The sequence below is a fragment of the Propithecus coquereli genome, unplaced genomic scaffold (genome assembly GCF_000956105.1).
Source record: "Propithecus coquereli isolate 6110/MARCELLA unplaced genomic scaffold, Pcoq_1.0 Scaffold104, whole genome shotgun sequence".
Lineage (NCBI taxonomy): Eukaryota > Metazoa > Chordata > Mammalia > Primates > Indriidae > Propithecus > Propithecus coquereli.
This window is the reverse complement of record NW_012134303.1, coordinates 3,048,889-3,059,861: the sequence shown is the minus strand read 5'-3', so window position 1 is coordinate 3,059,861 and position 10,973 is coordinate 3,048,889. Positions and strand designations below refer to the sequence as shown.

Below are 10,973 nucleotides of genomic sequence, written 5' to 3'. Positions count from 1 at the left end.
CATATTTTTCTAGTATGTAAGATTACCCATTCTGCTTTTCTTTCCAGAAGATTCTTGCTTAATGGAGTAGCTTTGCTCTTGATACATTGGTATAAATCAAACTTTTGTAAAATTAACTCTCCTAAAAGATTTGATTAATTTACTATTAAAAGTAGTAAATCTATCTGAAAAGGAATAGTTACTCCCAATTTATTTTGAACATATCTAGATTTCACATATATACTTTTGCTTTAAGTGTATTTCAGGGAACTATTAAAGCTGCTCTATTCTGGGTCCAGGGCCAATATTTTTTTATTTCTGTTAAATTATCTTATTGGTTTAGCAAAATTACCATCTAGTACTTCTCAGGCCACAGGCCCTATTCTTCTACAGGGTACCAACATCATAAAATTACTTTCAGAATAAAATAAAATCTAATGAGTTTGCAAGATTTAACTGTTTCTTTTAACCCCAGTAGAACATAATCCAATACAAGGTAAGCAGGGGAAATTAGCTTATCCATTTCCCCTACTTATTTGAATAAATGACTATAATATATATGTGATATAATATGCCCAATGGAGCTAAAACAGAATGAGAAATCCAGGCTAATCACTTGGCCTCTTCGACCAACACCAGGCTACCTGATAGCAGCCTTAGGCTGCTCCAGTGGGGGCTTCCCTAGAGCTCTGAGCGTTATTGAACAGTTAAATCAACACATAATGGAAGAAGACATGATGTCTCCTAGGATCAGGAAACAGTGACTTACCTATAGCTTAATTAGTGACATTAACAAATCTAAAGAGTACATTATCAAAAGAGGGGATGGTATCGTGGAATTTATAGAAATGAGAAGTCAGAGGAGAATTTAGAACATGAGTTTAGCAATGATCAGAGGGGAAGTGCTGAATCTGGGAGAAACCAGACCAGAGACACACTTTCCACTGTGGGATAGGGATCTCACTGGTCTCATCACAATGAAATGAAATTGCCTACAAGATTAGCTAACCTCCCTTTAATCTATAATTACCAAATGATTCCTTTATTACTAATTCAGCTTACTAGAAACTGGAAAAGGGAGTAACATTCTAGTTTGTACATTAGTTGCTTGTGAGTTTGGTTGGCATAAGTCAGTCTCCCCAGATGCATCAATTCTGAGGCACTGTCAAAATCAAATTGCTGACCATGACAGGCTATCACTCTTAAAAACCACATAGTCAACCCTTCTCTGGGAATGTCCCTATCTCTATGTAGAATTATTGCTTAAGAGAAATTAGTCAGGCTCAACATAATAATTAAGATATATTTAGCACATTACAGATTATAAAAAAGAAATAAAAGATATAATATATACAAATAGTTACAAGTAATATATATAGATAAAAAATTTCAACCAGTCTATTATCTATTCTCTAAATAATCCTTTAGGGCAAGAATTATTACTCCAAATCTATAGATGAAGAATCTGAGACTCAGTAGTTTAAATCATTTACCCAAGGTCATACACTTAACAAGTGGTCAAAATGGGACTTAAGCCCAGGTCTCCTAACTTCAAATTCAAGGCTATTTTCATTATACCACAGTTTTATACACTCCAGCCTGGAAAGTGATAACAGAAAGCCTTCTACCTGTTCTTCCATGGAACTGTTGGTATTGCTTCTTGACTACATGTGACTTATGGTAAATTTTGGCTCCCTCTGCCCTTTCAGTTCCCAGGGAAGAAGAGAAACCACAATTCATCAAGCAGAATGAAAGAACTGGGCAGCTCAGCCACTTCATTGGAGGGTACTGCAGAATCCTGTGGCTGTGGCCAGGGAGGAAGGAGGGGTTCCCTAGAGTCCAGCATATGAAGAGAAGTGTTAGGTTTTGTGGGGAGAGAAGGAATTTAGTCTTGGAAAAAAAGCGAAGTCAAAGAAGAGATGATGATGGCCAGACACAGTGCAGCCAATCAGGGCAGTCATAGAGTGGAAATGGAAGAGACACAAATAAATGTCACTCTCTTTGAGTAACAGAGAGGGGAGAGGATGGAAAAAGGAAGAGAATGAGGCTGCTATGAAGGACAGAAAATGACAACAAGGAACATCATGAGGGGACACACAATGAGTAGAGATAGGAAATTGGAATCTGTCTTGCCTGCTGCAAGAGGTGGTCATTTTGAAAATTAAGCCACAAAATTTCAGGGAAAAAAAATCCCACCATACATTAGCTCTGCCTCCTGCCCTCTGTATAGACAGTGGCTCCCCAAGAACCACTGCCTTCCTCTATGTGGAGAATAAAGCAGGCTTGCTTATTAAGCCTCTGTGAGCCACAGATCACAATTTTTGCTTGTTTTCTCACCATCTTACATCAATTATACATTATTAATATCCAGTAATAAATTGACAGAGCAATATGGTTTTCTCTGTTACCCGGAAAACCAACTTCTCTTTCATCTTGGGGCATTGGTTGACTTGATTCAAATGTTTTTCCTATTCTAAGATGTTCATTTTGTGCTGCACATTTTTTTGGTCTCTCTTTCTGTTTCTCTCTCTCTGGTCAGAACAGCTTTCAACTGTTTTCAAAGTCAGGGAATGGGAAGTTTTTCAGCAATTTCTATGTTATTTACAGAGTAGCTGCTATTAGGTAGATGGAAAACTTCGGCAGCAGGAACAATTTGTGCTCTCAAGTAGCAGACACCTTTTTCAGCAGCAAATTTATGGAAGAAAACCATGGTTTAAAAAGTATCTTTGTGGTTTTGGGGTCCATTTTATAAAAATGTCTTTGAAAGATATTATGTAATGATAGCTGTTTAAGTTGAAAACTGTGGACCTAGGCCCTGAGACTCACCCACTATTCTTTGATTCAGCCCACATCAAAGGAAAACATCTATCCTATAATCAGAGGGCAGAATTGCCATCACCCAAATGACACCTGGCTTTTCTTTTGTCTTCTATTTTCAATTGCCATTTTCGATCGCAGCAGGATCTATACTTCCAGGGACATTTCCTGACTGAGAAGCTGAAAGTCATTTTATTTGGGCTGTGTCTTATATACACTTCACAAAGATAGCTGTAGCAAGAACAGCAAATATTTATGGAGTTATAACTTTTTCTAGGCACCCAAAGTATAAGCATAGTTCTTTTTAACCTTCTTAGTTTGAACCCAACTATTTCTTCATTGTGAACACAAAGAGCAGATGTTATAGAACGGGACAAATAGCAGCAGAAGCCAAGCCAAGGGACTGGAAAGAGGGAAGGCTGGGAATGTTTGAGCTTGCTCCTCTGACTCGTAAGTTGGGAAGCAGGTTAGGAGATCCTATCAGAGGGCTTCTGTCATGGTCTGACTGTTTGTTTGGAATACATGTGTTGAAACTTAATTCCCAAGGTGATGATATTAAGAGGGAGGCCTTTGGGAAGTGATTAGGTCACAAGGGTGGAGCCCTCATGAGTGGGATTAGTGCCTTTATAAGAGAAGCCTGAGGGAGCCTGTTTGCCCCTACTTCCATGTGAGGGCCCATAGAAGGTGCCATATCTGAGGAGCGGACCCTTGCCAGACATCAGACTTGTTGGTGCCTTGATCTTGGACATCCCAGCCTCCAGAACTGTGAAGTATAAATTTCTGTTGTTATATACTACCAGTCTAAGGTATCTTGTTATAGCACCAAACGGACTAAGACAGAAATTGGTACTGAGAAGCGGGGTGCTACTGTAACAAATACCTAAAGATGTGAAACTAACTTTGGAACTACGTAATGGGTAAAGGCTAGGAGAGTTTTAAGGTATATTGCTGTGAAATGCGCCTTAAGAGCAATTCTGGTGAGGGCTCAGAAGAAGAGAAAAGCTGCAGAGAAATCTTCAATTATTTTAGAGATTACCTAAGTGGTTGGGATCAAAATGTTGGTAGAAATATGGATAGTAAAGACCATTTTGATGAGCTCTCAGATGAAATTGAGGAATGGGCCCTCATCACACCCAAATCTGCTGACCCTTGATCTTGAACATTCCAGCCTCTAGAACTGTAAGCAATAAATTGCTGTTGTTCATAAATTACCCAGTCAAAGGTATTTTGTTATAGCAGCCTGAACAGATTAATAAAGCTTCCTATATATGTTTGGGATGTCAGGGTGGAGCAGCAGCACTGGGAATGAAGAGAGAGATTCAGTGACATGACTCTGTTTTGTGAGAAAGTGAGTGTGTGCTGAGAAGCAGAAATAATTATCATAATTTCTTTAGCCTGAGTTCAGACTCTTGGCTCACCAAAGAAAAAAGTTAGTATGGACCTCTTACTGAAATGCTAGTCGTACACACTGGCAAATAGTTCATCAGAGAATAAGGAAGTGGTAGGTGCAGGTGGAAGATGCATAGGTAAGGGGTGTCTTGCTTTTACAAAACCTGATCTTGTTAATTGGGTATATTAGATGTGAGTTTTCATTTTTAAGAGGCCTTTTCACTTTATGAAAGGATTCATCCCATTTCTTCTCCATAACGATCACTTAGGGCACTTTAAATATTTGACTTACAGCTCATCAAGAAGTTATTGTTCCATGAAACAATCCATACTCATATTCCAGGTGGGAACACTACCACCACTGAGGCCAGGCTATGCTGTGATAAAGCCTAAATGGTCCAACTCCAAAGAAAATATCTGAAGTTTCTCAAAATAAGCTGCAGCTTGGTCTGACCTAAAAATTTAGGGCAGAGCCACAGGGATTCTTGCTCTTTTTTGGGATTCCACCATATTGTTGAGAGTTCCTAAAGAGACCAATTGATGGAAGATTAACTGCATCCTTTTGCAAAGCATAGTGAAAAACTTTAAGGCTACGTAGAACAGTGAGTGCAAACTTGTATACCATAGGCCAAAAAAAAAAAAAATGGTTTTGTTGGATTATACAATGTTTCAAAAACTGAATACTAATATTTAAAAATCAAAAGATTTCATACCCAGTCTTCCAGCTTCACTTGAAAATTCTGAGGCTCTCATATCCCTGGACCCACATTCCAGCAAGCACAGCAATAATGTTCTAGAACAGAGTAGTTGCTGCCTCCTTAAAGTAAGGCATGTTTTCTCAGGTCTGAGTTTTGTTTTTTCTAATATCCACCCCTCTTTAAAAAAAAAAAATTCTATATCTGCCTGAGCCCTGAGGTCTTTTGAGTTTTCAACTGTGGGAAAGTAAGAATCTTTGAAAAGATACAATATGTTTAGGTAACCCAGGACAGACATTAGTCAAGACAAAAATCACAGATCAAATCGTCTTTTTACCAATCCCTGTTAGCCATCCCTTACCCCATTGTGCTGGTCCTCTCGTGGGGGGAAGAAGACAAGAAGCAAAGAAATACGTAATGTAATCAAATAATAATAGATACAATAAAAAGAAATAGAACCAGGTTAGAGAAAAAAGGAAATGAAGGGTAATACTATTTTATATAAGGTAGCCAGGGAAGGCCTATGAGTGGGTAATACTTAAGCAGAAACCTGTAGGAGGAGGGGAAGGGAGTCATGCAGACAGCCGGGGGGAGAGTGTTCCAGGCAGAGGAAACAGCAAATACAGAGGACCTGAGGCAGGTGCTTGAGGAGCATGGGAAGTAGGAAGGAGGCTAGTGTGTATAATGTTTCAGGTAGATGGTAGCAGAAAATGATGTCAGAAGTAAGAACAGACTGTGTAGTGCCTTATAGGACACAGTAAGGATTTGGGATTTCATTCTAAGTGTAACAGGGAGGGATCTGTGATCAGAGGGTTCTGATCAGGGGAATAACACGATCTGACTTTCATATTTAAATGATCCTTCTGGCTGTTGTGATAAGAATAGACTGTGAGGGGACCAGCGTGGAAGCAGGGAGACCAGTTAGGAGGCTCTTGCTGTGATCCAGGCAGTGGGTGCTGGTGGCTCAGATGAGGGTGGGGGCAGTGAGGTGGGGGAAGTGCTCAGAGTCTGGGTAGGATTTGATAGTAGAGCCATAGGATTTGCTGGTGGACTAGATATAGGATGTGAGTAGAGAAAAGAAAAAGTAGACAATTTTTGGCCTGAACAACAGGAAGGATGGTGATGGAGATGAATGAAGAAGGGGACTGCAGGATCAGGTTCACAGAGAGGAGAAATTAGAAATCCTGTTTGGGACAAGCTAAGCTTGATATGCCTACTAAATCTCTAAGTGGAGTTGTTGAATAGGCAATTGAGTATACAAGTCTGGAGTTCAGGTGAGAAGTCCAGGCTGGAGACATACATTTAGGAGTTGTCAGCATGTGAATAGTAAGCAAAACCAGGAGATGAAGCCTGAATGAAATCGCCAAGGGAGTGAGTGAGAAGAGGAGACCTGAACCCTGGGGAACTCCAATATTTAAATATCAGGAAGATGAGAATTAATATCATTAGTTATTCATGATTTGGACAGGTTTCCTTATAGAAGCCATGGGAGGCAGCAGAGTTTTATAGTGTATCTTGGTTTTTTAGAGTGAGATTTTTAGAATTTTAAGGGCTGCTGGTTGTTGTTTTACATATTAAAGAGAAACGGATTTATTTTAAAACTCAAATAAGGTTATTTCTGTCTACACTGGATGAATGATAAGACTTCCATTATTTCCCTCACAGGAGGTTTTTAATTGTAATACTCTCTCTTGTGTCATTTTTTTTTTTGTTTAATGTTTGTCTTTCTTTATGTTCTCACCTCTCCAAAGACTATAAGCTCCAAGAGGACTTGGGGATGTTTATCGTATGTGGCACTCTATTACTCAGCACCTAGCACAGGGCTTGCTGCACCTGAGTCTTCAACAATAAAAGAGAACTTTAATCATCCATTTGACCAGAATGGATTCCAAGTGCCTATTAGTGGCTAGACACCGTCCAGGTTGCTGAGGATAAAGAGGTATAGCATCAAGCTTTGGGTTGGAGAATCTCTGAGACTGCAATAAGACTAAGATGGAAAGGAACAAAGTGATCCTTTCCATAAGGTATTTGGACATGATCAATGCCTGCTTTTCATGTAAGTTGACTAAGTAATTACATACTGCATAGGAAAAAATTATCCAAGTTCTATGTAATAACAAACACTGCTGGGGCGTGGTATATTTCACATCCATTATATCATTGTCATTTGAACCTCAAAGTGACTCTGCAAGGTAAATGTTATTACCCCTATTTTACAGATGAAGAAACTAAGGTTCAGGGAGTCTCATCTGACAAGTTAGTGCTACCGATCAAGGTGGCTGTCAACCTGGGTCTCTAGACTTCCCTTTCTGTATTAGACTCTTTTATACTTAAATACTCTTCTATTTTAAGACAAAATCAAGTCCAATAACATAAGAAGTGGTGCTAGAGAGATCAAAGCATTATTCTCAGAATAATGGAGCTTCCCTGCTTCTTCTAGTGCCCTTGCTGAGTGAATCTGTTCTTATTGCTGCATAGCCTAGGCAACACGAACCCTGATTGAGAACATTTGCTCTGCTACATTGACAAAACCTTTGCCAGATGCACACATACAGAAGTATTTAGCCTTTTGCAGTAATCAAGAGTCACAGCAAGGTAAAAGCCAATTCAGAAGCTACCCTAGCTGCTGAGACTGTTGTTCCTATGTCTGTTTTTATGCCCTTTAACTATAAATTTAAAGTTTCTTTACTTTGTCCGTTATATACAATTTCCACCTCATCTGGAACCAATTCTAGAGAGAAATCTCCATAAATACCAAGTTATTTAGAAATATATGCACCTGGTAAAGGCCTCGTACCACCAGGTAATATTATAAAATATAGTTTATAATTTTTATGATAACAACTATAAGAATATTATATGGTACTATTAATTATTTTTATTTATTTTTTAGTCAGGGAATAAAAATGCAACTTCATTTCTCATCCAGTAATAAAATCTCTTGCATTTCATTTAAGCAATATAAGATATAAAAAGGCAAAATATGGAGAAAATATTGAATGTCAACATGAATCAAATTTTATGTAACAACTTATAACCAAGGTACACTTTATCTCACTGGATTTAACACATAATGATAATTCATTTCATTTCTCCACTTACTAATGGTATTGAAGGTCATAGGTATTTCATGCTAATATGCACAGCAAGAGAGAGATTTTTCCTTAAAAAGACAAATTGGTTAATAGAAGTTCATGCTAAATGATAAAATCAGGCCAGGAAATATATCTAACTTCAATAGTTATTGGTAGCCAAACAAACCATAAATACCCTTTTTACGCAGCAGGACACTGGCATGTTTCCGTCCATTTCGGTTTTCTACATGGCAGGTATAATTCGCCAGGTCAGCTTCCACCACTGAATCAAAGATGAGTGCCAACTCAACTTCTTTTTCTCCAAGATGCTCTTTGAGGAGCCTGAAATAAAGACAGTATTCTTTGCTGAATTGGCTTGATTTGGGCAGAAAGCAGCCATGCAAAGACTACAGATGGTTATGCAGCTCATACGGGTCTCTGGTGGGCAAGGAGAGTCCTGGTTGGGTGTATGGGTAGGCGGGACCTTCAACATGAAAACACAAAAAGTGGCTCTTGATGTGAATATCAGATGGGAAAGAAAAGAAGTGAGGAATTCACTCAGCAAAAAGAAATATTAACATGTCACTAGGCTTTGCTAAATAAAGCCAACGTGATTTTGTGGCCAAAAGGATGAAACGCTGGGTTCCATGTTCTAAACTGAATTTATGAACATCCATTGGATTTTTGCACCATGACATGAAGTGAAAAAATCTGCAGGAGTATAGGTTTTGTGTTAGAGGTAGAGTTTTGACAGTAATGAGGTAAAGGGACGTGGGAGATGGTTGCCTTTTGAGATACAGTAAACTGAAGATGTTTAGTGGCCTTCTATGCCCAAACATCAGTGAGAAGCTTATTCTCTGCTTTTCCTGGCTTTCGTCCAATGCAGTCACATGCCTGCACCCTAAATCGCCCAATGATGCTAACCCTCCCATGACCCTGATTTCTCCAGGCACTGTTCCCCATTTGTCCTCCTGCTTTCTGCCCTCATGGGAGCTATGTTACATTTTCTCCTAGTTCTGTTTTTTTTTTTTTTGCTTTCTCAAATGAAGCTACAAAGAGCCTTGAATAGCCAGGAACAGGTGTTCTTCACAAAAGGGCTGAGTGGCGAGGATTCTTTCCTGAGACGGTGCACCTCCTGTTTCTTTGGAGAGTTACATTCTCCCTAACAACTAGCTACCTCCTGGATGGCTAAAGTGGGCACCCTGCTGACTTCTCTTTTCTGTCTCCTCCTGCCTTTGGCCAAAGAAAGAGCAAATCATGCCTGTATGTGGTGGCGATCCTGCAGTTAAGTTCTGGGGTAGGTTCTTAAATACATATATCTGAAAACATGAAATATCTCAGATGGAAAATAGGGGAACCATAAGTAATTCTCTTCTTCTTTTTAGACACCTGAGTATAAATGCAGGGAAGGCCCCTCTGGTTTACTGGCACTGAACATAAAATTGGAAAAGATGACTGTGTTCAGAGAAGACTGGTTTCTAAGCAAAAGCCTCCCACTTGCAGGCTCAAGCTGGGTCCCTCCAAAGTCATTAACTCAAAGATATCTTAATTTGACTCACTTTTAAATTGGGCAAAATAAGTACCATACTTACCCTAACATTTTGTGAAGTTAAAATGGGTTAAAGTGATTTGAAAAGTAAATAGCACTATGCAGATGCAAAGGGATGTTATTAAACATAAACATCTCATTTTTCAAAGGTAGATTATTATTGGCTATTCCAAAAATATTTGTAATTAACATTTATTGACATTTAATATTGGTTTGGCTTAATCTATTCTGGCTCCCATATGAGTGAAGGAAGGGCTCAAAGTTGGGTTGGTAGAAGAGAGTTCCTAGAATCCGAATCCCTTTACATTTATGAACCAGACATGTACCTAACCAAGAAAAAATTGGAAATTTACTATCTTCATGGTTTACATTGACTTTTGCTTTCTTCATTTTCTTGCTGCAATGGGTAAATGCCACCACATTCAATTCTTTTAGCTCTGTGTGACCTGCTATGGAAGAACCCTCTGTAGTTCCAGAAGCTGCTTAGACACCACAAATTCAGTTTGATTTAAAGCTTCACATGGCGGGCAGCCACAGCCTCTGCCAGGCACGAGGCAGAAAGCCGATCCTGTTCCTCCCAACCAAGACTTTCCTTCTTCGTTTCTAATGCAGTTTCCAAAAACAGCTCTTCACAGGCTGCAGAAAGAATCTGGAGAGAGGGTTTGAAAAATGATCCTTGGTCCATCTATTAATATATATGAGGTGTCTTAATTATCAGCTTTTGAAAAATCTAGAAGTGACTTGTTTTCTGTAATTAAAGAGCAGGTTGGTGTTTAAGTCTATAAATCACTCTGCAATCATAATTTCCTAGCAAATATTGATATATAACAATCCATCAAGGAGTCCTTGCCAATCTCTAATAAGTGCCTAGCTCCAGACTAGCTATCTGGTGTAAAAGAAATATAAACATTAAAATGCCTGGTCCCTGCTCTCATTAAGTTTTAAAATTTACATGAGGAGATGAGACCTATGCAGTTGAAAAAAAAATTACAGAAAGCATGAGGTAAAGCAGGGTGGTACAGTCATGTTTACAACAGGATTTCAAAGAAGGGAGAAACTATTATTGAATAAATTACCTAGAAAAAGGCTTGAGAAAACTCTGGCTAGACAAAAAGAAAAAGTGTGAGTTTTCCAGAAGGGAAGATAAGAGCAGGTTTTTGAAGACTGTCTGAAAGAGAGACATTATAGATACTGGTTTCAAAATGAAGAATACATGTGAGGGAGTCCTGAGATATACTTCAAAGGACCTCAGAAGTATCTCATTCCAAGGATTGACATTTGGGGGAGTAATAACCACATGCATTTTGAATTTATTTTTTAACAGATTTACTGAGGCATAATTTACATACCAAACAATTTACCCATTAAAGTGTGCATTTCAATAGTTTTAGTATATTCAGAGTTATGTGGCCATGACCACAATCAAGATTAGAACATTTTCATTACCCAAAATGAAAGTTATACCTGTCA

The 10,973-nt window shown here is 38.7% G+C and overlaps 1 protein-coding gene across 1 annotated transcript in view; it reads right to left on the bottom strand.

Annotated features, from left to right (window-relative positions):
* IL1RAPL2 (interleukin 1 receptor accessory protein-like 2) overlaps positions 1 to 10,973 on the bottom strand; it is a 538,096-nt gene that overhangs the window by 19,849 nt on the left and 507,274 nt on the right. Inside the window, exon 6 of the mRNA XM_012644526.1 lies at positions 8,151 to 8,296. Coding sequence (XP_012499980.1) covers positions 8,151 to 8,296 — 146 coding nt within the window. The remainder of the gene's footprint in view (positions 1 to 8,150; positions 8,297 to 10,973) is intronic.